The sequence below is a fragment of the Phoca vitulina genome, unplaced genomic scaffold (genome assembly GCF_004348235.1).
Source record: "Phoca vitulina isolate PV1807 unplaced genomic scaffold, GSC_HSeal_1.0 scaffold15, whole genome shotgun sequence".
Lineage (NCBI taxonomy): Eukaryota > Metazoa > Chordata > Mammalia > Carnivora > Phocidae > Phoca > Phoca vitulina.
Window position 1 is genome coordinate 2,076,989 of NW_022589718.1, and position 27,743 is coordinate 2,104,731.

The following is a 27,743-nucleotide window of genomic DNA, read 5'->3' on the forward strand; positions in this document are numbered from 1 at the left end:
AAAAGCAAATGTAATTTCCCTCAATAATTTTATTTGGTCTAAACCTTTCCATTTAAAATTTATGTTCTTTACTTCACAATTATAAAGGGAAAAGGAAACAATCCTTGACATATTAACTTTTTTTTTTAAGATTTTATTTTTTATTTATTTGACAGACACGCAGCAAAAGAGGGAACACAAGCAGGGGGAGTGGGAGAGGGAGAAGCAGACTCGCCGCTGAGCAGGGAGCCCGATGCAGGGCTCGATCCCAGGACCCTGGGATCATGACCTGAGCCGAAGGCAGATGCTTAAGGACTGAGCCACCCAGGCGCCCCTACCTCTAACTCTTAAAATTAAGAATAGCTTTGATTCAAAAACTAATTCTGGGACAGTGATGCGCACAGGTAAATTTCCCTGCCACCACCTCCCACCAACTCTTATTTAAATAAATATGAAAAATTAGGTAAAAACATTTCAATGTACGGTACAAGATATGAGAGTCTTCAGGGAAGTTTATTATGCTAGAAAAGTGTAAGTAACCAGACAGTCACATTAAACGAGAGTTACATGACCAAAAAAGCAAGTTGGCAACACTAGTACAGAGGTGCCCATTTATTCAGCAGCATGGTTCCAGCATGGCTCTAGCATGGTCCAAAGAAGACTGTTCTGGTGGGAATGAAACTGTGGGATTAAAAAAAAAAAAAAAGCAAACAAACTCCTGGGAACACAATGAAGGGAAAACATTCCAATCACAGAAAGCTCCCACAATTAGCAGATGGGCATGCTTCATGAAGAGAGTAGAAAAGACAGTCTCCTGTGCAAGTTCGGAAGAAGCAAAGATCGTTAATTCAATTAAAGTGCGGTGACGACAGCAGGGAGAACACAAATCCGTCCACTATCCATATTACATTCATCACAGAATACAACTAAAGAGGATTATGGTCTTCCAATGATGGGATTTTTACTTTTTAATTTTGCAAAAATGTTTAAACCAAAGTGGCATAATCTCCAGAGTCTCACTTCCAAAGATGTATTTTTATTCCTGACTGATTGTATCCTGAAGAAATCAAAGGTCTTCACAAGGTAAAATCACCATCTCTGGTTATATTCTATCTTTCTAAGTATGTGCAGACTCTCTGCGTCCAGGTATTTTGACTGCTCCGCCCCCCTTTTTTTTGTATAATAAATGACTTGGAGATGTAATTTTAAAAAGCAAAACAAAACAAAACAAAAAACTGGGAAAAATGACAAGTAAAATGATTTTAGGGACATAGGGTTTAAAAAGAAAATGCTGTTCATGGATTTAGTATATTTAGGAGCTTACTACCACACTGCTGAACCATGACTTATGTTGTTCATTTTCTGTGATTTTATTCCAACGAGAGTTGCACACTGTCAGCTTGGTTTTGTGGCTGTTGATAGTCATACTTCCTTGCTATTAAAAACAAAACAAAACACAACAACAAAAGAAAGAGATAAAATTAATAAAAATAGCAAAATAATTATTAGTTAACATCATTAAATTGCAGTCAAGTCATGATTCTCAGTAAAGAATTAGCTTAGAATTAATATTTTTTTCATTAGAGGAAATTTATTATACTTTGTAATCCTTAATTTCTCAACACTGCTGATATCTATATTTATATATTTACTTTATTATTATTATTTGTATATCAGGATTATTCAGAGCTTTAAACTATAAGGTAACCATTAATTAAGCTATTAAAGTTAATTAATATTTTTAAAAAAAGATTTTACTTGTTTGAGAGAGAGCATGTGTACACGAGTTGGGGGAGGGAGGGGGAGGAGCAGAGGGAGAGGGACAAGCAGACTCTGCGCTGAGCGTGGAGCTGGATGCGGGGCTTGATCTCACAACCCTGAGATCATGACCTGAGGCAAAATCAAGTCAGATGCTTAGCGACTGAGCCATCCAGGCGCCCCAAGTTAAATTAACATTTTATAATTTCCTTCTTTCTTATCTCCCACTTCCACCTTAAGATAAGTTAATAGTAATGCTTTTGTCCGCATCATAAGGAATTTGTATTTCAACTTTTAAGTCTAAGAGACTTATTATTGAACATTGTCAGTGATATAAACTAGAAGAAAAACAGATACTTATTCTGTATTTTTTTTGTACTTCTGAGAAATGTTTATTGAAGAAGAATGGTTTTAACCTGCAACTAGAGAAAGTATGGAGTTAAAATCTTTGTGAATGTCATTCCTTGCCTAGAGTTAAAACTTTCACTCTATTCTTTAAGTTTTAACTAGCCAAGAAAGAGATACTATTTATTTATGCTACTCAGGGTGCATCCAAATTTTTGTGGCCTAAAGTTTATACAATTTTGGGGGTCCTCTTTAAGAAAAAGAATTTTGTTATTTCCTCTTGAACCGCCAGACTGTCAGGACTATATAGGTCACAAACACAGAATGATCCAATGTGATGGGATTCATTAAATGTGCAAGTCCACACATATACTATTTATAAGAAAAATGGCTTCTAAAGATGTTTGCATCCTAGTCCCCAACATCTGTGGGTATGTTACTTAACAGGACAAACAGGACTTTGAAGATGTGATTAAGGTAAGGATCTTGCGAGGGGGAGATTACCCTGTATTATCTGGCCCAACCTAAACACATGGGCCTTAAAAATCAGAGACCCTTTCCTTAGTGCAGAGAGACTAAGAAATAAAAAAGGAAGAATGGTCAGAAAGATTAAATGCTGCTGGCTCCCAAGATGGAGGCAGAGGGCCATAAACCAAGGAATGTGGTGGCCCCTAGAAGCTGGAAAAGGCAAAGTTACAGACTCTCTTCTAGAACCTCCAGAAAGAGTACCCTACTGACACCTTGGTTTCAGACTGTTGTAGGACTTTTCCGCTACAAAACTGTAAGATCGTACATTTGCGTTGTTTTAAGCCACAGGATTTGTAGTAACTTGTTACAGCAGCAGTAGAAAACCAACGCACCTTACAAACACAGGAAATCTGATAAAAATGATATATTTTATGGCATTGCCATCAAAGAAGAAAAAAACCTGTACACTTGGTTTGTAATAGTATATTTATGTTACTGAGTGTATTACTGATAGGAAATAGCTTTGTTTTGACTGGGCATCCACGGAAACTTAATTCTTTATAATTTTCCGTATAGAGCTTCTGGCTCTGTACTTTTGTTTTTTAGTATTTAAGTTTTTTTAAAGAACTTTTTTTATCGTGGTAAAGTATACACAAATATTGCCATTTTAACTATTTCTCAGCGCACAGTTCATAGTGCTTTGCAACCCTCACATCCTCCCTCCACAGAGCTCTTCCGATCATCCCAAACCGAACTCACACCCATTAAACAATCACTCCCCACTCCCTCTGGCAACCATCATTCTACTTTCTGTCTCTGCGAATTTGCCTCCTATAAGTAAAATATGTGTTCTTTTGTGACTGGTTTATTTGCCTTCATAAGAATAATTCTGAAGCATAATGTCCTCGGGTTCATCTGTGCTGTAGCATGTGTCAGAATTTCCTTCCTCCTAAAGACTGAATAACATCCTATTGTATTTCTCTACCACATTTTGTGTATCTGTCAAGGACACTTGGGTTGTTTCCGCCTTTTGGCTATTGTGAATAATGCTGCTATGTTAAATTTTACTTCTTATTTTGAACTGGTAACATATGCAGATGGTACAAAATGCAAAAGGAACAAAGAGGAAGCAGTAAAAAGTGTATCTTCCTCCTACCTGATCAATCCTGCAGCTACCCACCCACTTCCTTCCCCTAAAGGAATTGCTCTCACTAGTTAAGATAAAATTTGTGCTTAAGACTTTAGAGGTTCTACTTGTGTTTATGCATGTATATATATATATACATATGTGTTTAGGTGTATAAACACACACAGACACACACACACTTTTCTATTTTTCACCTGAAATTCTGTTCCACCCAAGACATATACTAGTGATATCTCGGTGATCATCCTTTCTTGCTTCTTTTTTTTTTTAATTTAATTTTATTATGTTATGTTAGTCACCATACATCATTAGTTTTTGATGTAGTGATCCACGATTCATTGTTTTCGTATAACACCCAGTGCTCCATGCAGTATGTGCCCTCTTTAATACCCATCACTGGGCTAACCTATCCCCCCATCCCCCTCTTGCTTCTTTCTATGCACACACACACCTGAGTTTTTACTGTAGACATCTTTAAAAAATGTCCAGTCTTTTCCCCTTAAATCCCACACAATCCCATCAAGGTAATGAATGTTAATAATCTGATGCATATCTTTCCAAGCCTTCCTCCATGCTTGCATAATTATATAGAACATTTATATTACACATAGATAACACAACGGATATTTTGGTCATTCGATTTTATAAGAGTAGCATCCTGGTATATATACTATTTTATCTTGCTCTTCTCACTTAATAATATACCTTGGAAACCACAACTCATTTTTTTTTTTAATTTTTAATTTTTTAGAAAGATTTTTATTTATTTATTTGAGAGAGAACACACATGAGCAGGGAAAGAGGCAGAGGGAGAGGGAGAAGCAGACTCTCCACTGAGCAGGGAGCCTGATGTGGGACTCAGTCCCAGAACACTGAGAATGACCTGAGCTGAAGGCAGACACTTATCCGACTGAGCCACCTAGGTGCCCAACCACAACTCATTCTTTTAAATGGTGGCATAAAAGGCTGTGGCTTAGATGTACAATTCATTCTGGCTCCATACATTTTAAACTTTATTTCTTTTCCCTGACATACATACTCATAGTATTCAGTACTATATGACATATTAATATTGAGACATGAACTCTGGCCTTGCACATTGATATCGCATGCCATATTCCTGAAAGCTGTTGGGTTTTTTGTTTGTTTGTTTTTTAAGTAGGCTTTTTTTTTTTTTTTAAACAGGGGAAAGCGTGAACGCAGTCCCCCACTACCACAAATTATGCAGTTGAGTTTCCCACATTTGGGGAAATCGCAGGGGTCAGCACATCCGGAGTGCAATGGATAAGCCTCGCCCTGGGAAAACCACCTTCGTGATCATGGTATCTCCCCTGCCAGGTAAGTAGGCTTCATGCCTAGCATGGAGCTCAAGGCAAGGCTTGAACTCACGATCCTGAGATCAAGACCTGAGCTGAGATCAAGAGTGGGATGCTTAACAGTATGAGCCACCCAGGTGCCCCTGGAAGTCATTCTTATTTTGCTTTGGCTTGCAGTAATTTAGTTATAATAGAAATGACTGCAAACTCCTTAAATACAAAATTCAAACCCAAACTAAATGCAGCTCCAACTCAACCTCAGCCAGATCCCCAAATGCTCTTGGTCACTTCAATGCTACTCCACATGAAGGGATGTGCAGAAGAGGGCAAATTAGAAGAGATAGCAATCTTAACTGATGGTTAAAACATTGAAATTGTGCAAAATTTAGAAAATTATCATCATATGAGCACATTTCTAGGGCTGTTCTCAAGGTCCTGGAAGGGCCCCGTACAAGCAAAGGGTCCTGAAGCTTCAACTTCACAGCAGATCTGCCTTTGCTAATACTGTGCTGAGCATCTAAAAAAGGCATTACGTTTTCATTACGAATTATTTCTGATAACCTTTTGCTAATCGAACTCAATTTCAAAAAATCTATTTTAAACATGCCTCCATTCAACACAGAATATACTTACAAATGGAATACATTTCCAGTTGCTGTCTTAAACGGATTTTGCTTATTGTGTCATAAAAGCTGGGCTCTGATAAAGTTTCTGCTGTAGGTGGCACACTGAATATCCTCATAATTTTCCTTTTATTCCTAAAACATAAAACCAATATGTAAGGGAGATTTATATTAATAGCTACAGGACCGTACTGGACTCAGGACCATAGTAATCAGAAGCTACATTAAAAGGACTTAAGTAACAATGAGCTCATCTTCTCTTTTGTCTCTGTTGGATGCTTCCTTGGCTCAAGTGTTCTTCCCTTCACTAAAAAGTATGAAGCTGTCTGTGTACAGCCACAGGGCTCGAAGAAAGTGAAGAAAGCTGAGCACAGCCACTTCATACAACAAAGTGACGTACCTCTGCTGTGCTTCCACTCCTGTCCCCCTCCAAAAACGGCTGTGCTTCCACTCCTGCCCCCTCCAAAAACCGCTGTACTTCCACTCCTGCCCCCTCCAAAAGTCTTTTATGGCAAAATGCACCAACTAGAAAACATCTTCTTTTTCTCCTCCCTCTGGTGTCATCCAAATAAAGCTAAATTACTGGGTTAGAGAATAAACAGAATGCGAGTGGATCTTCATTTTGGAAAATAATGAATCACCACATTTCTTAAATACAATAGCATGGCCTTAGTGGGTCCATCTACTTAAAATCAACAACAGTGTCTCTGTGTTTTTAAAACAGGATGGTGGGGAGGAGGTGGGGGCTGTTTTTGGAGGAAAGCTGTTACCTGTGGAGCCTTCTCTCAGCCACTCCCGAGGCCAGGCTGCCAATGGGCCAGCTGCTCTGGGGCTCATGTGGTCTAGAAGGGCAAACCTGCCTGTCTGAGAGCAGGTGCTCCCCGGGCAAACATCAATTATTTCTCAGTTACTAATTACTCTGATCTATGTAATGCTTTTCTAACCTTGGTAGAGAATACCAAGAAGCATGTGGCTATAAGGAGAGGCGACTTGGTCCAACTAATACCGTTTTTCCTCCTCAAAGCACCCACCTCTCTCTATATATATATTTAAAAGAAAGGAGCCAGGGAGTATGGAAAAGAATAAAATATGCTACAACATCTGGAATTAGAGCAGGAAGTATTTATTGAGGATTTACACTATGTGGCACACCAGGGACACAAAGGTTAAGGGTCAAAGTCCTTGTTCTGAAGGGACTAGTCTTTGTGGAACAGACAGACAAGTCGTCAGATAATACCATTATTATTCAGTAAGTGCTATGATATGGTTGTGTCCAAGAATCAGAAGGGAAAACTTAAAATGTGTGAAGAGAGAATTGCTAAAGACATAGGGATTAGGGTTTCTGCATTTCAGGGACACAGGCCAAAGAAATACGCTCATCCAAGAGTGACAGTGAACCCAGGCTGGATGACCAAACTGAGCTGTATTAGAAATGATAGAATGGGAAGGCAAAGCCAGTCAGGGTGCCCAGAGCTGCACTTAAATCTCCAGCTCTTAAAGCAATGGGCTCTTCAAAGCCAAACTGGCATCCAGGGCTCGAGAACAGACCTGAGGAGACAGTGCTTTCCTAGCAGGAACAAAAATGCTTATGAAATTATTTGTGTGCATTTAATTCGGAACAAACAAACAAACAAACGTGTCAACTTTTGAAATACTAAAAACTTTACCTCTTGGCATACATGAAGAGAACAAAGCTAACAAGGATCACTACCAGGTAAACATTGGTGGCTTCGTTCCAGGCCTCATGAACGCTATAATCCATAGAGCCATCGTCAGCCATCACCCCGTAACCTCCAGGCATGGGGCTGGAAGAAAGAGAAGACAGCAGGGTTTCTCTTAGTGAGTGGTGGTACGACCGTCTCTGCAGAAGGGCTGGCAAGCATATGGCCTACTGGCCAACTCCAGCCTGCTGCCTGTGTTTGGATGGCCCAGGGGCTAGGAATGGTTTTACATTTCTAATCGGACACATTTTAAATGGCTGTAGGTACCTGTACAATATCCTTGCTTTTTGCTTCCCAGCCCTCAAAGCCGAAAACACTTACAATCTGGCCCTTTAAGAAAAAGTTTGCTAACTCCTGGTCTAGATGACTAAGGTGTGTAACATATTTCCCCTTATTTTTGATTTGGAAACATTTTATCTTCTGCATGAAGGTGAAAACTGGAGTTTAAAAATCCTATTACAAAAAGATAACAGAAAGGATATATGGTTGAAATGTTATTGCCCAGTTTCTGAACTGTAGCTATCACCCAAATGAAAGCACCCAAATATTTGAAAACACAGACCCAAACAACAGGCTGTGATATCAAAAAATCGTGTTGTGCTCATGACCGTAGCCTAGAAAAGATGAGACAGCCATCACAATGCTCTTCCACTGGCCTCCCCAGCAAGTGGAAAACGTTCCGAGCTTTATCTAGTTTTGGCCTCCTGGCCAAATGTGCTTGAAAGAAGCTATGGGATAAAAAGTTACTTTTTGCTATTTACACAGCTGTGACTTCTATTCAAGGAAACGCATTCTTTGGACATTCCCACAGAAAATAAGAGTGGTAAGAGCAAGTGTATCAAATAGCAAGTAAAAGAGTAATTGTTTCCTCTTTGTGTTTGGAGTTAGCTGAATTTTTCCTTGAAGAGAAAGTTCCTCCCTTCTGTTGGACATACAAGGTAAGTCTGATAAGTAAAATGACCTAATATGTGAAAGAAAACCAAAAGCATTTTTTTAGACATTCTATAAGGAGGAGGAGAAAAACTGAACAAGTGATAGGTGATCAATGTACTGTAGCTTCTAGGTGTAAGACAGTCATTTTCTAATTCCAAGAAAAAGTATCTGAAATGTCCAAGAAATTGTTTTGCAATTTTTCTCTAGACATCCTACAACAATGAAGGCATTGCAGACATTCTTGCACTAAGATATCTTCCAATCTCCTGTAAGCCTCCAAAATGTTCTGTAATGTAGATCTGGCTTAGTAAGTTAGTAAGTGTACATTAAGGGCAGTGTCTGTTTGCTTTCTTATAGCTTACCTCTGCATAAAATGAATAAAATTCTCCCGTAAGTTTGCTCCTAAGCCAGGTGGCATGTTTTCCCTGTTCTGACATCTGAAGTTTTTGTCAGATGTTTGGGGACATATTGTATTCATTTACGATAAAGTGAGTATCATGAATGATCATTTAACTTAAACTCTAGACACTGAGGTCAAGAGTGATCTCTTTAAAAGACCTATTGGTGTCTGATGAATAATAAAGATTGCTCTTGTAAAAAAATTAGCCAAGTAATAATAAAAACAGAATTTACTTTAAATCATAAAAATTTATACATGCAAGATCTAAATATTATTTAAACATCACACCATACCCAATTCCTTGATATTAAAGACTGGCTACGGATTTTCTTTTCTTTTCTTTTTTTTTTAAGAGAGTGGGAGACACAGGGAGATTTGGTATATTCACAGTTTTAATTCTTATTTCTTAAAACTGAACTCGAGTTTCTCTGAAAGTAACATTATGATTCATAGTAAGTAATCAGCCTATTTTAGAAATGGAAACTTTTGGACGACAAGACACTATAATTGTCTTTATGATTTATGGAATCTAGAATTTTACTCATGCTGAAAAGTAACAACAACGAATGTGTTTTTGGCAAAGAGAGATGACTTTGGATGTCTGATTTGAGATGCTGCAGAAGGCCACTGACGATTATGCCACAAGGGTGGTAGGTTTCAGGATTGGGAGCTATTAAACTCAGGAAGAAACAGGGAACATACAGCAATGGCCACTAGAACATTTTGCAGGTGTCCTTTACCTGACAAATCACGGAAGTGTTTCCTACTTGTTTTCTAACACCTGAATGGATCTGAGCCAGGTTAATTTCTTGCTTCAATTTCTCACAAAATTCTGTTCATGGGCCACTTAAAAAGTGGGATATTCCTACAGGGCTTGTCTTCATCTTGCTACAAATATGCCAGTCTTGAATTGTATTTAGAGAAGGATTTTGAATTACCAGTGACCCAGAATGGTAAAATTTTAACATGAATTAAACAACATGTATTATACAACATCATTGGTATGCAATGACACTACCATCCCACAGTTCCAGGGACACGCACTTGAATTATTTTTAGTACTGTAGTTGTGAGAGATTTGCACCCAGGGTAGGCCTTTCCTGGCCAGTCCTCCATCATGACCAATGGCATGACTTTGCTAGACTGCCAGGAATAAGGAATGGCCTTGTCCGGAGTCATAGTACAGACCCATGGCCCACATGTGGCCTGAACTCTGACCGTCACCTAGCACGCTCCAGTCTAACCAAGTGTCACATACACACTTGCTAAGCAGTTACTTCATACCACCACAGCCTTCTTCTAAAGCAAAATGCCCAGGGGCATTACAATGGTTCATTCCTGGCAAGTTAATGCTTCAGCAAGATCACTAACGTAGCTAGCCATGTGCTTGGATCGTCATTCAGGGCTCTTTTGAGAAAACTGAACATTTTTCACATATTTTTCCTGGACACTAATGCTTGAACCATTTCAGTAAGGAGCTGAATTAAGACCCAACTAAAACATTAGTATCCAGAGACAGAGTTCCCATAATATGGCAATTAGGGCTTGGTTTAATTTGATAAACTTTTAGGTTGAGAACTAGGAGAAAATTTTCCAGGGATCAAGTGACTATATCATAAATTTTAAAATCAGTTTCCTGATTTTAGGTTCCTGATACCATGTCTAGGTGGTTCTAAAATTGAGTATCACTTGTCATTATGCCTTAAATATTATCATTTTTGTCTCTTAGACCTTTGCTATCTTAATACAAATTCAGATTAGAATCACTTATACAGTTCCTTACAACACAATCCACTGAATAAATGTAATTTTCTTTCTCTGTCCTCTGAAACACTGAAGGTTCGGGTTCCTAAAGCAGAAGGGTACAAGGTAACAGGCCTTCAACCATGAGGAAGAAGGCAATTTGTGGGTTTATGAGTAGGGCAGTCCACATACTGAATTTTTGTAACCACCCTGCTGGGAGGCACTGAATTCCATTTTACAGAAGAAACCGGGAAGGTGGTAGCGGTGGTTATGTAACTTGCCCAAAGTTGCACAGGCTAGGGTTGTCACATATAACTGACTCCCAAACCTGAACCCTTCCCAGTCGTGACCCCGGTTCTGTGACACCCGCTCCTCCCGGGAAGAAATCCAGTCGCGCGGGTATAAAACATAATCCCCTCCCGGTAAGTGACCACAGTAAGCCTCCAGAGCTGCTGGGACATCTTTTGCGTTTCCGCCGCTCGCAGGCTGCGGAATCACCTGCGGAATCTTAAAAACACTCGCGCGAAACTCCAGCCGCCCCGGGGCCGTCTCGCCCCCACCCCCGCTCGCGTTGCCACGCGGCTGCTTCGGTGTGTTGTCTGCATCTCTGGCACTCGGAGCCCTACTATTCCTTACGACCCCGAAAAGCTCGGTGCACTGGCTGGACGTGTAGGAGCCTCAGAGCCCCGAGCTGGGGGCGCGCGGCGGGCAGCGGTCCCTCCCCTCCCCCGCGAGGCCCCGGCGGGGCGGGGCGGCGCGCGGGCGGGGGGGCGGGGCCGGGTGACGCGGCCCCGCCTCGGGCCCGGGAGGCGCGGAGACGCGGGTCCACTCACGCTGCTGGCTCCGGAGGCGGCACGCGGCCAGGCTACTCCGCTCGGGGCTCTTTCCCCCCCGAGTCGGGGCGGACGCGCGGGACCCGGTTACCGAACGGACCTGGACGACCTCTGCCTTCGTCATTTCCTGCCGGCCCGCCGGTTTCCGGATGAAACGAGGAGCCAGGTCTTTCCCCCCGCCCCCCTTTTCAGTTTTTGAACGGGAGCGACGCAGCGACGGCTCCGGTGCCGCCCCCGGGCGCGTGAGTGGAGCCGGGCTCCCTTCCCCTCCCCCCGCGGCGCGTCACCGCCGTGCCCCCCCCCCGCCCTCCGCGAGCCCCCGGCCCCGAGCCCGGAGCCCTCGCGGGAGGACTGGGCGGGCCCGGGGCGCCGGGCGCTGGTGATGGCCGTGGGTCTCGCCGCCCCCGCCTGGAAGTCCACGTGGGTGTAGCTGTGGTGTGCCAAAACCGGGCGAGAAGTAGCGGGGACAGGTCATTACCCGGGAGTTCCGCGCTTCTTCCCGCCCCACTTCGGCGCGCCCGGGCGTGACTCAAAGCGTGGGAGGGGGGGAATGTGCATTGTCCCACGAATCGGGAGTAAGCTGGGAAACACGAAGATTTTTTTTCGTAATGAGGACATAGAGTTACTTTTAATATTTACTTTGATACTTAAGAAAGCGTATGCTCTCCAAATTGTCTTTCCATTTCCCCTGTCATAATGAATGATGCGTGGCTGAGACTGTTGAGGTGTTTTAAAAATTGGATGTCCCCAGGATGCTGCAATATTGTCAGTTGAAATGATTTTTGTGTCTTAAAAAAAAAAGCTGTGTATAGGGACTTGAAAAATATTATTTTCTAGCATAAGACAGGTAATGAATTTATGCAGGATTTCAGCATCAGTATTGAAGTAATCAGATTTCAGCAGTTGGTAGCAGCCTTGCGAGTAAATGGTCACTTGTCCACATGCTTGAGGTCTTAGCTGTTTATGTTGAGCTAGTTCTCTAGGGTCAGCTGACTGCTAAGTATAATTCGTCTTAGACCTTGTAGAAGTTGTAGTCTTAATAAGCAGAGGTAAGAGCTAACATTTAGCCCAAATCCCTTAGCAAGTTTTCTCTGCCTTTTTTGTGGCTCTTTCTGTTACAATTAAGCTCACCTTTGTCTGAAGAGCTTTACTTGGTGCAATAAGGTACTAGCTTTATTTACAGTATTAATGCATGTTACTTTTTACGCATTATATATACATTATCATATATATGGCTTATAACCGTTTAGTTTGACTCTGACGTTGGAAGAATTAGGAACAATAATGGGTAGTGTTGAGTACTGATGGTTTGCAAGGCCTGTGCCAAATGGTACATGCTTTATCTCGTTTAATCTTCTGGGGTAACTTTTGCATAAGCATAGGTTGCTCAAAAATTTTTGAATACATGGGTTTGATTTGAATAGGTCCAAATGTGGAGTATGTACATTAATTACTTCTGTTTCTGCTTTTGTGAAAAAGGGTGTTGGCAATATAAAGTGACTCATTGAGTAAATTAATATGTTTTTCAAGTTGGAAGATGGCTTTAAAATTGCATAGAACTGCAATTAGTCTCTTTATTTGGGGATTCAATAGTTTCTAAAGCACTGTGTTTCATTTATCCAAGTTCCCATAACACACCATCATCATCCAATAAACAGGCTATTCTTGGACATTGGAAGAAGGTAAATGTTGGGGAAGCCATAATGGCCCTTCTGAAAGGCTCCCTCCTACCATATTTTTTCTAAGTGGCATTCCTAATTAGGGGTTGACAAATGTCAATGAAACAGGAAGAGTAATTCTCCAATACCAGTCCAAGGAAATAAAAATCAGCTGGTTGGTTATTACTTTGTTGATGAGTCTAACATTCGTGGGTATATGAAGAATGTTAGATTATCTGCACTGTAGGGTCTCTACCTGATTTTTCATTTGCCTCTAAGTATCATAAGCAGTTTGGAGTCCAGTATTTTGTGCATTAAGAAGTTAACATTTTGGATTGTATTTAGTTGAGTAGTTTTGACTTCCTTAATCAAGAAGTTTATTTTGACTGTTTCCAAAAATACAATGTAATGATTTGTATAGGCATAACAATGATGAGAATGATAGCGAGGTCTAACAGTTTGCATCTTGTGAGAGTAGAAGTAGTTGAAAAGGACTGGAGAGGACAGGGGAGGTGCTTGGAAATGCGTCTTATTTGTGATGAGAGCATATTGGATTTAACCTGTCTCCTGATTCTAGTGGCCCATCGTTGGAGAGGAAGAGATTGGGAATGCTTTGCCAGTCAGTATTTATAAGAGGGCTCCTTTACCTCCAGGCCTTCTCTTTGGGGAGGGGATAAGTGGAGAGCTGTCTTCAATGGAAGGATATAAGAAGAAAAAAATGCACATATTTTCTTTTGGAGTTAATATTTCCACTCATCGTGACTAACTGATTCTTGTCATCTTGTCACCACATGCATCTTGAGGCACTTTCCTAGTAGATATTTGATATTTGTGGGCAGCTGCTAGTAGATCAAGTAAAGAAAGGCAGGGGGTGGACTGGGGGTGGAGACGAAGCTCAAGGGTATACAGCAAAGCATTAATATAAGGCTTTTCGTTTGGGCAAAATTTAGGAACTGGGCCTCCAATGGCCTCTGTTATGGAAATATTCCGGTAGTATTAACTCTATGTGTTTAAAATCTCTTGTATGTTATTTGTATCCAGAAATATGGAGAATATCCCTTTGATGTGTTTTATAAACAGTGGAACATTTAGAATACAGTACATGAAAGTTACTGAATTTTTTCACATCAGCCATTTCTGTATGTTTGTCGTCGTTGGAAAGTCAGAGCGACCCTAATGCCAGCATTGGCTCCTGTTTGTAAGGCACTTAAGCAGTGTGGTTTCATCGTTTTGGAAGACAAGCTCTTCTCATTCCTTCAAAACTTGGCTCTCACGTGGAGTGCCCTTTAAAGCTCCAGAGTGCAGGGATCTTTTCTGTCCCTCATTGCCATAGCTCCAGAGCCTGGAACACAGCTTGGCATATGGAAGGTATGCAGTGACTATTTGTGGAATGAACAAAAATACATTGGAATCCTCTTTTCTTTTCACTACTGAAGATCCCACTTCAGTTTAGGGGCCGGGCCACTCCAGCTTTACCTTCTCCACAGAATCTGCAGCCCACAATAAGCCCTTTGAATGTTAGATGTTTATGCCACATACTTTGGTATTTAATCTTTTATGGCTTTATACTGTTATATAAGCATTTCCGTATTTTGTTTCCCCACCTAAAATAGAGGCTACTCGAGGGCAGAGAATATATATTTATAAGGTACTATGTTTCTTTGTTCATCCAGTATAACAATATGTGCAGAGTAGGTTTATTTACTTATTGAGTGAATATTAGATACCATAGGGGAAATGTCAGAGGTACTGAAAATGTGGTTCCAATCTTCAAGTAGGTAGTATTTTAGTAGGCAAACATTGTGTACACATGTGAAACGGTATGAGAATTTGTAGCTAAAGGAAACAAAGTAATAATAAGAGCTAACATTTATGTAGTGCTTAAATGTGCCAGATACTGTTCCAGGAGCCTTTGCCTGTAATCTTGTAACAATCTTTTGAAGTAATAGGTACAGTTAGAATCCCCTTTTTTTAAAATGAGGAAACTGAGGTACAGCAGGGTAATTAAGTCACTTGCCCAAGATCACAATGCAAATAGTAAGTAGGGAGACTGGCTATGAACCTAGGTGGTCTGGCCCCCCAGTCAGTGTTGTTTCTGTGGGAAATTTACTTTATCAAAGAGAGATCTGAAAGTTGACACTACTTTTTCAACTGTAAAAGACTCTCTTTCAGATTTCAGAGTAGCATAAAAGATTGCAGTGAATGTGCTGTAGAAACAATGCTGTGGACTTTCCAAATACAAGCGGTTGACAAATGGTTACGGGGCATTGTGGTTTGAAATGACTAAAGGCAAGGGGACAGAAACTGAATTTTGAATCTCAGAGCTGAATGAGGATTATAACTCTTCGTAGGTATTGAATTCTAGGACAGTGATTCACCAGGACATAGGACGGTGACTGTTTATTAATATAGTGTCAAAAAACTTCCGTGAAATATAATACTGAATGATACTTGATGTCTTACTGCTTTTCTTTTTTAAACACTTATAGATTTCATCCCTAGTGGTAGTAATTTACCAGGAAGTGTTACTGAAAGTTTCCTGTGCACTTCTATCCATTTGCTTTGTCGTTACGTGGAATCTCGATCCGCTTTTTCAGCTTGTCTTGGGCAGTAGAGAACACTGTTGGGGCCAGGAGACCTCTTCAAACCAAGAAATATTTCTTTGCTGGAAAAAAAAATGTAAAAATTGTGCTGTTGATTGGGTGACAGACCTGGAGTGAAGCATTCTGAAGCTGTGTGGAATTGGATGAGGGGCTGCCAACAAAAGCCAGCAAGATGAAGAAAAATGGGATTCTCTGAAAACCCACTTTTGTGTCCCTTTTGTCGAGCTGACAGTATTGTTTTGGGGGTGTTGGGCATCAACAGAGTCACTGAATCTAAACGACTGCAGAGATAGGGGCGTACATACATCAGCACCCCCACTGTCCAGGAATCAGAGGAGGAAGTGCCCTTGAATGAAGCACGGGCCACAAACCCGGTTAGCTGCAGCCAGGGAGGACACACGCTCTGCAGGTATAGTATCCTGTGTTACAGGTCCTTTCTGCTGGGCAGGAGGTCATGTTGTTTGTCTTGGGGATAGCTTTGTAATTTGAGTCAGTGAAGCAATGACCTGCTGTTGTCACTTTAATATCAGCACATATTTTGGCATGGCTTGTCAGAGAAGCAACTTAGAACTATGGATATTGTCACACCCTTGTGTTCTATTTAAACATCCCAGGAAATGATTGGAGTTAAAATAATCTATGTTGAAGTGTTTATCCGATTGACATGTTAGCTTTAATCTTAATTTCAGGTTCTTCTCTAATGGGGGGTTTTAGGGAAAGAGAAAATGAAGCACTGATTCATTTATTTTAGTTCTATCAGTAAGGGGTAATTTAATAAAATCTCTACTGCCCCATTTGATGAATTTTATGGTTGTAGAGCTGGATCCTGAATGTGAGCCAGTGTGATCTAGTGCGGTGGTTCTTTAAGTAGGAGGACATCAGAATGATTCTGGGTTTATTATGAAAGTAACAGATATCTTAGCCTAACCCTAGAGATTCAGATTCTTTAGAGCTGGGCCTGGGCATCTGTATTTTAAACCATCCTCAAGTGATCCTAGTGCCCGCCTCCCCCTGTAAGTTCCAGCCTTGTATCTTATAGATAAGAAAATTGGGGCAAAGTCAGATGACTTGCCTAGAGCTGGTTCAGTGGTACCAAGATTGTATCACCAGATAGCATGTAATTTCAGAATTTTATGGCTGGAAGGTATTTTCCAAGTCAATTCAGTAGCTCATTTTACAGCTTAATATAAACTATGCTTGTTCATACAATTTCTAAGTAATACACAAATGCAGCAAAATTGTGTTTTCTCAAAGCTTGTCTTCTGTCCTGGCCATGGTAAAGATTAAAATGTCAATCACCAGAATTTCTTTATAATTTTAACAGATATTTTTGTATTAATTTCAGGAATTGTCCATTATTTGTAGTATTTTTTTATTGTGTACTTTGTGATGCTGTTAAAGTTTTTTGAAAATATAGTATATTTAAAGCTGAAGTGAAAGGTTAAAATTTTTTTATTTAAATTACTTATTTTTCAGTCTTACGTAAAATGTAATACTGTGTGAGAATTTGTGCTGCTTTATTAGAGTTTTGTGTTTTTAAAATCTGGTTGATTTTTAACTTTTGTAAAATTTTTTTTAAAGGCATCTTACTTTGGAAACAGCACAGTTTGGCTTCCATGTCATCTTTGAGTATGAGAGAGAATTCCTACTTTGAGCATGTCCTCAACAGAGACCAAAGAACCAGGTTTGTTCCTTCAAGAAGTCTCCTAAAGCCGGTGGAGCAGCATCCATTTCCAGAAGTCGATAATAATGTGTTCGTGATGCCTGTGAATGGACTGTATGGCCAAGTGACTCATTAAGTTATTCGTGGAAGAATGGTAAAAAAAAAAAAAAAAAAAAAAAGAAGAAAAGGCAGATTTCAAGAAGTGACCCCAATATCATTTAGGATTTTTGAGGAGTTGAAAGAAGATAGTTCTGAAAAGAGGAGTGAAAGACTCTAGCACATATCTTTACATGTTTCTTATAGTACCTCTGTTAACCCAGCTGCTTTTGTGTATAATATTTGAGTTATTTTCCTCTACTGCGATAGCTGGTAGTCCCCTCATGAACAGAGTTTTATTTCATGTGGATAGAGAACTAGTAGCTATGGTAGGAGAAATGGGAACGGCCCCAGAAACCAGCTTCGGCTCGGTAATTACTAAAGGGACAGGATGTTGATGAATTGCTTCTTCATAATGTGCTGCTGCTTGTTCACAGTCTTTGCGGCTTTGGATCCATCTTCTTTTATCTGCTCTCAGCCTCTCTGTGTGCCTGCTTTTTCTTGCACAATTTTTTTAGCCTGAAGATCTAATGATCTAATGACCATATTTTTTTCGGTTTAAAAAATAAGAATTATATCTTCATAAATAGACCTTTGTTATGGTTCTGTCCTACCCTATGTTATTTTCTAAGATCAAGAATAGAATACTTTCCATTCGTTTTCAGATTTGCTCTTCTTAACTATTTTTATATTCTTGTTCAATGTTTGGTTTTCCTCTCTTGTTAGATGGAAATGAAGGATGATCTCTGTGTTGTGTTTTTAGTTATCTAGGAGACCAGAATAACATGGATCATAGAAATTTATAGAAAATTTACAACATCTTTTAACCATTACTGTTTTAAACTTGTTTTAAACCTCTATCAAACTTCTTTGTAGCAATATTGATGCAAATGTTACCTTCTTACTCTGCCCTTTCCTTTTTGGGGAAAGTAGTAAGAAGCAGGGATTTCTCCAAATGCTGGTAAGTGCAGAAAGAGAGAGGGAGAGAGTGCTTTTGTAATTAACAAATGAAGCAGGAGAGAAAGCTTTTGTACTTAACAAATGAAGCATTTGGTCATTAAGGTCATTAATGTGTATATTCACATTGTCAGTGTAAAAATTAGTTTGTGGCTTAGAACTAAGATCATTAACAGTAAATTTTACTGTTTTCAACTCTTCTTACTTTTGCAACTGAGTCAGTTGACCTGATCGACAATTTTCTTCTTTGTAAATTGAGGAAACCTCTATTCTTATGAATTAGGTTTTACCCAAAAGAGAGAAATATAAGCAAAAGAGCAGCTTTTAAATTTTAATTGAATAAACTGAAATTCCAGAAACCATCTTTTTTATAAATATGTCCTTCCCTAGTAAGCCTATTTGCTTCACCCTTTTTTCTCCTTTCTACCTTATCTGTTTATCACCTAGTGTCACTTTTACATTTTTTTTTTCCATCTGTCCAGAATTTCTTGCTTAGTATCTGTGTTTTGCCTACTTCCTGTCTTTTCCATGATTCAGCCTCCCATTGAAAGTGATTTCTGTTCTCCTTACCGTCTATTTCCTTGGCTGGGCCTCCTTCCTACTCCATTGCCTCCAGTCTTTTGTTGTTATCTCTTGTAATTCAGCTCCTGTCATCTCTAGCTCCTGCCTGTTTTACCCCTCACCTGTGTCCATCTCACTTCCTGTCCACTTGCATCCCACTCTCCTATCCCATCAGTGGTTATCTCGTCTCTTCCACGGCCCAGGTCTACCTCTGTTGGTATAAGCTCCCTGGTCTGTTGTGTTTCATGCAACTCTGATCCCTTCTCATCTCCTAATGGCTGATGTTTTCTTTCTGTACTTTATAGTCATTGTTCATTTGCCTTGTGAGTTCTTTTTCTATTTTTCTTGTCCCCGGGTGGTAGGTATTACTAGATGGATTTGTTGTCAGTATTTGCATAGAACACAGATCCTTGCTGTGTATTTCCTGGGTAGCCAGGATGAATCAATTATTATTAACTTTTCTTGGAACATTGAGCTTCCTGTGTTTTCTGCTTCTAAGAATTAGATTGGTATTCTAGAAGACTAATATTACTTCAAAGAGAGTCAGGATAGTCATATGATGCTGTCATTTTAACTCTTTATCCAAGAGTTCATGACATTTGAATTCACTCCCTTGTTTTGAAAGATTAAAGAAGACATCCAAACCAGGTTTGGAGAGTGGGTGGAAGGTGGGAAGAGAAAGGTAAATACTAGAAAAGGATTCATAGTCAATTTCTAGAACTGGAAAGAAAACTAAAAACACAAACCACATGCTTTAACATTTTTTAGGTAAAAGGTCCCCTAATAGAATGAAAAATACCAGTAATTCTGTTAATTAGTTTTAGTACTAGATCATCTGTATTTTTACATTTCCATTTAAGTTCCAACACCTTTATTTAATGTTTAACAAAACAGAAACTTAATCTTGTAAATATTCATTTTATTTTGAGAGACTTGATGTTGCCTTAATTATTAACCTGTGTCATTTTATAATTACACTGTAACGTTCTCAAAAATGCCGTTAACATCTGACTCTGTTAGTTTCTTGTGTGGTAAAGCACATAAATTGTATGGTTTTGCCCCTCTGGACTCTGTAGTCATGTTATAATGAAAAGGTAGCTTATTGGCAAACTTATTTTATGCTGTTGATGATTTATGTTGTCTTACATTTTTCCATAATTTTTTATGTACTACGAATGTGGAGTGATCCTGTAATTGAGTTTTCTTTTTTTTAATTTTTTTATTGTTATGTTAATCCCCATACATTACATCATTAGTTTTAGATATAGTGTTCCATGATTCATTGTTTGTGCATAACACCCAGTGCTCCATGCAGAACATGCCCTCCTCAATACCCATCACCAGGCTAACCCATCCTCCCAACCCCCTCCCCTCTAGAACCCTCAGTTTGTTTTTCAGAGTCCATTGTCTCTCATGGTTCTTCTCCCCCTCCGATTTCCCCCCCTTCATTCTTCCCCTCCTGCTGTAATTGAGTTTTCTATAGTGTGTATGAACTACTGGAAGTAGACTAATGTAAGTGTAGATGCAGCTTTATGAAACTTAAAAAAAAGAAGAGCCCTATACAGCACGTAATGTAGTGCTTCAGATTTTAAGAATAACCGTACAAACGGATTGATTGTATGGAACATTCTTTCTGCCTGTGCCTTCTCTAATTGTGGTGGTGGTGGTTGGGCATCTTGAAGCTGAAGGAATGGCTACTGGTCTGATATGATAATGTTTCTGTAATATTCACCACCTGTGAGCAGCTAGCTAGTAAAAATAACATCAGAACCATGGATAAGCTACTAAGAAGAAATTTATGTAGATGTGCTAAGTACAGGACTATGTTCTGGGATTACAGAGATGAACAAAGTATAGTCTGTTCTCTCTGGAAGCTCATAGTTGAGTAGGAAAATTTGGTAAGTGCATGATTGCAGTACAGTGTAGCAAATGCTAAAATACACATATTTAGAAGCTGTTACAGGAACAGCCCAATTGTGTAGGTCAAAAACCTAAAAAAGTCAGAAAAAATACGTATATAACTGTGTGTATATATTGTTTATAAATTCTGACTGTGATGTAATTGCTGGTGTCTCCCTTATTACCTGGGCAGGTTACTCAAGGCACTCAGACTCAGTGTCTTCCCCTTGAAATAGTGATAATTATCTAGAATTATTATATGGATTAACTGAGATAATATATAGGAGGTACTAGTATGGTCATTTATTCAATTATTACTTAGAATTTGGAGAACATGATATAGGATTATACTCTCATTGCATAGATAATATTGCTGCTCAGAATGCTTGGAATTCCCATTTTAAATTTGCTTTTAATAGTTTTTAAGAAAACTAAACTTACTCAAAACCTTGTAGTCAGTCTCTTTTTTTTTAAGCCAAAAGAAGGTTATTTGATCTATTTGCCAATTGTAGTTCTCAGTGACAATTGTCTATGCCCGTAAATCAGATCTGTTCTCAAAGAATTTAAAATTTGCTACCATTAAACATATTTGACAAAAGTGTGCCACAGGCTTCTAAAGTATTTAGCAAGAGTGACAACATCATTGGAATAGGTCTTTGTAATGACTGCTTTTGGGAAAGTTGGGTAAGACTTATTGGGGACAGAAACTTTTGAATGTGTTATAAAATTAGTCTTTGTATAGGTGTAGTCCCAACACTGGATTATATATACCAACCTGAATAGATTTTCCTAATTGTATCTATGTTTTTGTTATTTTAAAAGGTGTTTAAATTAACTTCTTTTAAAAGAACCAAACTGAACAGTGTGCATTTTCTTATGTAGTAGAAAATATTGGCATAATAATTTAATACTAATTTGTTCATGGTTGATTAATTTTTTCCTAAATGAACAGGTCTTTAAGATAAGGGTCTGTGTCCTAGACTATATGATAAATCAGGCTGGGTAAACTTTTCATTTGATGAAACAAATTGATTTTCTGATTTGGGTTGTTTGGCCTTGTTATAAAAGTCCACTAAGTCGTAGCATGATTAGACTTGTCTATCATATTGTGATTTAAAGATAACAGTACTGAGATAAAACAACCAGCCCAGAATTTTGTTACAGATCAAAATACATGTCTTGTTTAGAGCTTCTCTATTAAAGTTCGTTATTTACAATCAAGAGATTTAAATAAGTTTAGTTTGTATCTTACGGCTGGTATTTATTTGTATTGACATTACAGTCATAGATAGGGAAACGATTTCCATAGAAAGGGAGACTTGATGTATTAATATTCCAAAGCTTAGTTTAAGTTGGTTATGATGAGAAAAGTGGCTTTCACTTGATTCTCTGGAAGATTCTCAGGTCTGTGAGCATGTTAACAATAACATGTTTAATCCCCATAATAAATATTTAGTTAGGAGAGATATTTGGGAAACTGCTGCAGATGATGTAGAATGAGCTGAGGTACAGTTTTGTCTTTTATTGTTTTGTCCCTGTTACATTCTTAGAGAAACTAAAATTTTTTTAAAAGATTTTATTTATTTGTCAGGGAGAGATTGAGAGAGAGCATGCAAGCCGGGAGAGCAGCAGGCAGAGGGAGAAGCAGGCTCCCCGCTGAGCAGGGAGCCTGATGACGGGCTCGATCCTAGGACCCTGGGATCATGACCTGAGCCAAAGGCAGACGCTTAACTGACTGAGCCACCCAGGCGTCCCAAAACTAAATTTTTCAAATAGTGTTTTATTTTTTTCTTGGTTTTTATTTATCATTACCAATAAGAATAATGGTTACCATTATGGATCCTCAGTAGGGCCAGGCCCTTGACATACATTGAACTCTTTGCTACTGCTAGTGTAATTCTTTCTAATAAAATTTGATGTTATGAAATAGGTTTTATATACTATCCATTCATATATAATATATAATGTATGTTTACTTTGACAAGTAAATAAATGTTAGGGAAGTTCTGCAGAACAATAGGTTTGTTGTGTGACGTATTTCCCACTATAAAAATGAGGAGATTGAGGGAGGTTGTTGAACTGCCCAAGGTCATACGAATAGTAAGTGGTGAAACCAGGAATTTAAGCTAAGTCTGGTTAAATTTCATGCTTTCATTCACTTTTCTGTACTGACTTTTAAATTATTTCTCCTTGGGGCACCTGGGTGACCAGTCAGTTAAGCAGTTAAGTGTCTAACTCTTGGTTTCAGCTCAGGTCATGACCTCAGGGTCCTGGGAAAGAGCCCCACATTGGCTCCGTGCTCAGTGGGGAGTCTGCTTGTCTCCCTCTCTCTCTGCCCCTCCCCCTGCTCACTCTCAAATAAATAAATCTTTAAAAAATAAAAGATTTCCTCTTGGAAAAGTGAAATTTACTTTTATAAGTGCATATTATTTTGAACCAAGGAGTATTCTTATTAATCCTATGCTGTATGCCTTTTTCCAAAAAAAAAAAAAAATAATAACTTTGTTTATAGTTTATAAGATTATAGAAGGCTCAATGTTCAAGGTAGTCAGTGCTTAGGGGAAAGAATAAAATCAGATAATACAGAAAAGTATAAAGGGGGTGGTGAAAATCACTTGTAATTCTATCACTCAGAGGTTAACATTTTGGTAATAAAATACATATATGTATATTTTTAAAACAAAAATAAGTTCATAGCATGGATATTGTCTAGTAACACTTCTTTTGTTTATTATATATTGGCCATCATTTCACATCATTGTTGTTTTTTTTCCCCACATCATTGTTAGTTTATATCTTACTAAATTTTTTCATTTTTAAAAAATAATCGTTTTATTTTGGATTTATAGAGAAATTGCACAGATAGTACAGAGAGTTCCCAGATTCCCCTATCATCAACTTCTTACATTAGTGTGGGGCATTTGTCACAATGAACCAAAACTGATACATTATAATTGAAGTCCTTGCTTTATTGAGATTTCCCTAGTTTTTACCTCATGTCTTCTTCTGTCTCAGGATCCCATCCACGATTCCACACTACATGTAGTCGTCATGTCTCCTTAGGCTCTCCATGGCTGTCACTGTTTCTCAGACTTACCTTGTTTTGTAGGACTTGACAGTTTTGAGGAGTACTGGTCAGATATTGTAGAATGCCCCTCAGCTGGGTTTGTTTGATGTTTTTTCTCATGGTTAGAATGGGGTTATGTGGGGTTAGACTGAGGGAGGCCAGGGAAGCGAAATGCTGTTTTTATGACATCGTTTCAAGGGTGCATCCTATCTGTATGACTTTACTGTTGATACTGACCTTGGTATCCTGGCTGAGGTGGTGTTTGTCAGGTTTCTCTATTGTAAAGTTACTCTTTTTTTCTCTGCTTTCCGTCTTGTGCTCTCTGGAAGGAAGGCAGCCCACACTTAGGGAGCGAGAGTTATGCTCCACCTCCTGGAGGGCAAAAGCAGAGTTTCTGCATACATTATTTGGAATTCGTCTACACAGGAGATTTATCTATCCTCTCGCATTTATCTCTATTGAATCATTTATTTGTATCAGTGTAGACTAGTGGGTATTGATACTTTGGGTTAAATCCAATATAACTTTATTGCTCTAATTTTTCTAGCTGTGGCCATTGGGAGTCTTTCAGTTGGTTCCTGTATCCCTTTGCCATACCCCTACGTTGTGGGTTAATATCTTCATTTTTTTGCATAGCTGCATGGTATTCCATTGTAAGACTCTACAACGATATATTTAACTAAACCCTGACTGATGGTAATCTATGTATCAGATTTTTCACTGGTAGAAACAATACTGTGATGAGAAGTCTTCAAAATATATTTATAAAAGTATTATTTGATAATTACTCAGGAAAAATTGCTTTATTAAAGGGACTGCCTTTTATACCCTTACCTGAGGCAAATTTCTGAAGTGTGAGCATTTTTACCTTGCCTATGAAAAACAGTGGTATATTTATCACTGTGGTTGTTTCCCTGTTTTCTTTTTTTTTTTAAGGATTTTATTTATTTTGAGAGAGAGAGCATGCACATGAACGGGGGTGGGGGGCAGGTGGAGAGGGAGAAGCAGACTCCCCGCTGAGCAGGGAGCCCGATGCAGGGCTCAATCCCAGGACCCTGGGATATGACCTGAGCCGAAGGCAGATGCTTAACCGACTGAGCCACCCAGGATGAGAGCTGATGGCGGGGGTGGCACCTGTGGTCCTAGAGAGCTGCTTTGAGATCACATCTTGCCTTCAGACACCTGTTCCTTGTCAGTATAGAAGCAGTTACTGTACACAATGAACTCCGTTCAAAAGAATAAAACAGCATTCTCAAAGAATAAAAACTTAACTGGAAGCAATCTTCGAAATCATGTTCCATCCCTGCATTTTAGAAATCGGAAACTGTGGTACCACAGGGTAGGATGATTTGCCTGGGAATTTGCCATAATGGAAGGATTCAAGAACCTGAATTTCTGGGGTGCCTGGGTGGTTCAGTCGGTTAAGCATCCAGCTCTTGATTTCGGCTCAGGTCATGTTCTCAGGGTTGTGAGATTAAGCCCCAGGTTGGCTCTGTGCTGGGTGTGGAGTCTGCTTAAGACTCTGTTTTCCTCTCCTGCATCCCCCACCCCCATCCCAGGCTTTCGGTCTGTCTTTTGTTTTTAAAAAAAAACAAACCTGAATTTCTGCTCAGAATTCCTTGTTACGTGAGTATATTTTATATCCTATTGCAAGGATATACACAGTTTTTATGTTGGAAAATTTCAAACATGTACCAAAGAAGACAAGATAGAATAATTCATCCCCATGGTCTCCATCTCTCAGCTTTACCTGTCAATTTGTGGCTGGTCTTGTTTAAATTCTCATCCAATCCCCCCCCCCCCCCCGCACCATATTATATTAAAGCATATCCCAGATACTAAATTATTCATCTGTAAATATTTCAATATGTTCAAGAAATCTTTTTCAAAACACAACCATAATATCATTATTCTTAAAAAAATTTCTATTTAAGGATATTTAGTTGTAAAAACTTCCAAAAATTTGTATTCACCATGGATTAGAATCAGGCATTACTGGGCGCCTGGGTGGCTCAGTTGGTTAGGCGACTGCCTTCGGCTCAGGTCATGATCCCGGAGTCCTGGGATCAAGTCCCGCATCGGGCTCCCGGCTCAGCAGGGAGCCTGCTTCTCCCTCTGACCGTATCCCCTTTCATGCTGTTTCTCTCTGTCAAATGAATAAGTAAACAAAATCTTTAAAAAAAAAAGAATCAGGCATTACTGAAAATACATTTCCTTGGTATAATCCCCCAAAATTATAGAGAGTTTTTTTTTTTTAAAGATTTATTTATTTATTTTAGAGCAAGAGAGTAAGCATGTGAGAGCACAAGGAGAGGGGAATCAGACTCCCCACTGAGCAGGGAGCCCGATGTGGAGCTCGATCCCAGGACCCTGAGATCATGACCTGAGCCAAAATCAAGAGTGGGACACTTAACCAACTGAGCCACCCAGGCGCCCCAGAGAGATTTTTTTTTTTTTTTAAAGATTTTACTTACTTATTTGACAGAGCACAAGTAGAGCCACAGGCAGAGGGAGAGGGAGAAGCAGGCTCTCCGCTGAGCAGGGAACCCGACATGGGGCTCGATCCCAGGAGCCTGGGATCATGACCTGAGCCGAAGACAGACGCTTAACGGACTGAGCCACCCAGGCACCCTGCCCCTAGAGAGATTTTAATGTGTTACCTGTATAGCATACAAAATGGCCTAGGTTATGGCTTTTATAAAAAATGTATTAGGGTATTACCCTGGGAAAAATAAGTTAACCTCTCATGAGATTTCTTTAGAGCAGAGAGAAATACATAAAGACTGTATGACAGATATCATCCCCCAATTGTATACATTTGCTTTTTGGCCCTTCTTTACTCTTTATCTGTGCATGGGACAGAAATTCCAAGTATAAAATCTCTTTTCAGATTTTATCCTATTAACTGAAGCCATGGACGAGAGTATAGTGGTAAAGCCATTCTATTCCACATCTTCTGTAGAGGGATGTTTGAATGTCGAGTAAAATTCCTGCACGTTACTTCCTGAATTAGGAGTTTACAAAGCTTCTAAGACAATCAACGTGTTGACATCGTTACTGCATTTTCATTTGCTTTTAAGAAGATAATTTAAGAGGAAAGAATATCTTTTATGTCAGAGCTGATCCTAAAGGCAGAACCAACTGCAATTACTCTGTTTACTTCAAGCAGCACACTAAGAGGATTACTTGACTGTCAACAATTTAAAAGGATGGCTAATAACTCCCAATATTTTAAAATATCATATTTTCTTGGGGTTTCCCTGGATCTTTAAAATTAAAATTGAGGTGTTATTTTCCCCTAGAAAAACAGCCCTGTCTCAGAGGCTTTACAACCGGAATAGGAAACTTCCTTTTAAATACCCATTTACTTGCATTGAATTTATCCTAGAATTGCTTCTGTTTTTTGACATGCTGTTAAAATATGCAATGATCTAAATTGAAGATGGAGTGAAAAAGAGGGCTGAAATTTTCTTTCTGCTTTTTCTAAGCCAGACCGAAACCAATCTTAACAGCATAGTTTTATTTAAAACTATTTTATTGCTAGTAAATATTCATCTTGCTAGCCCGTATTGTTCATTATATGCAGATTCATGTTTTATTCTAACCTAATCTAGACTTTTCTGCCTTGCATTTGACAGTGTTACAGCCTTTCCGTTTTCTTTCATGAATAGGCTTTGTTATAGTCAGTCAGCTTAATTTTCTTTCCATTTTGAGTGCCCTATTTGTATTATTTCTGAATGTTGGCTCACTTTTATCTACTGGTTTTCATTCAGTGAACATCTTTTAAAGAAGAGAAATCATTGTTACTTCTCATTTCTGAGCAAAAGTTGAAAGATTAATAAAAAATAACCAGTTTCAACTACCATCTCTGGTCAAGTGCATTCAGTTTTCCTAGGCTAATGTGTATTATGGATTTTAAGTTCTTGGAGGACATAGTATTCATCATCCTGTGCTATGATTGACCTCTGTAGCA

General features: G+C 39.1%; 2 protein-coding genes and 1 non-coding gene across 8 annotated transcripts in view; 1 reads left to right on the forward strand and 2 right to left on the reverse strand.

Annotated features, from left to right (window-relative positions):
• Positions 1-248: 248 nt before the first annotated feature.
• Positions 249-12,068, reverse strand: SMIM19 (small integral membrane protein 19). Of its 3 annotated transcripts, none has more exons than XM_032413317.1 (4): positions 11,745-12,068; positions 7,304-7,441; positions 5,647-5,771; positions 249-1,414 (listed from the first exon to the last, which is right to left on the reverse strand). In XM_032413317.1, the coding sequence occupies exons 1-4, from the start codon at positions 11,882-11,884 to the stop codon at positions 1,350-1,352; spliced, it is 468 nt and encodes a 155-aa protein (XP_032269208.1). In that variant the 5' UTR covers positions 11,885-12,068; the 3' UTR covers positions 249-1,349. The 3 variants fall into 3 exon arrangements, with proteins under 3 accessions (XP_032269208.1, XP_032269210.1, XP_032269209.1); XM_032413319.1 differs by lacking the exon at positions 11,745-12,068 and adding an exon at positions 11,367-11,446; XM_032413318.1 differs by lacking the exon at positions 11,745-12,068 and adding an exon at positions 11,267-11,410.
• Positions 4,880-5,043, reverse strand: LOC116638053. Its single transcript, XR_004300603.1, has one exon. It is a non-coding gene; the product is annotated as a U1 spliceosomal RNA (small nuclear RNA).
• SLC20A2 (solute carrier family 20 member 2) overlaps positions 11,349-27,743 on the forward strand; it is a 104,781-nt gene continuing 88,386 nt past the window's right edge. Inside the window, exons 1-3 of one of the 4 annotated variants that reach the window (XM_032413312.1) lie at positions 13,917-14,292; positions 15,414-15,936; positions 17,109-17,211. The gene's annotated coding sequence lies outside the window, so the exon portion shown is untranslated. Of the gene's footprint in view, positions 11,509-13,916; positions 14,293-15,413; positions 15,937-17,108; positions 17,212-27,743 lie in introns of those variants that run through there. The other 3 variants (XM_032413313.1, XM_032413315.1, XM_032413316.1) reach the window with 3 other exon arrangements.

Bases quoted from the DNA above. Each gene is read 5' to 3' on its own strand.
- SMIM19 (XM_032413317.1), bottom strand. From the start codon at position 11,884: ATGTCCTCATTACGAAAAAAAATCTTCGTGTTTCCCAGCTTACTCCCG. The intron at 7,442-11,744 runs GTAATGACCTGT...TCTTTCTTCCAG, and splicing joins AAGAAGCGCGGAACTCCCGG to CCCCATGCCTGGAGGTTACG. The intron at 5,772-7,303 runs GTAAAGTTTTTA...TTTATGTTTTAG, and splicing joins CTCTTCATGTATGCCAAGAG to GAATAAAAGGAAAATTATGA.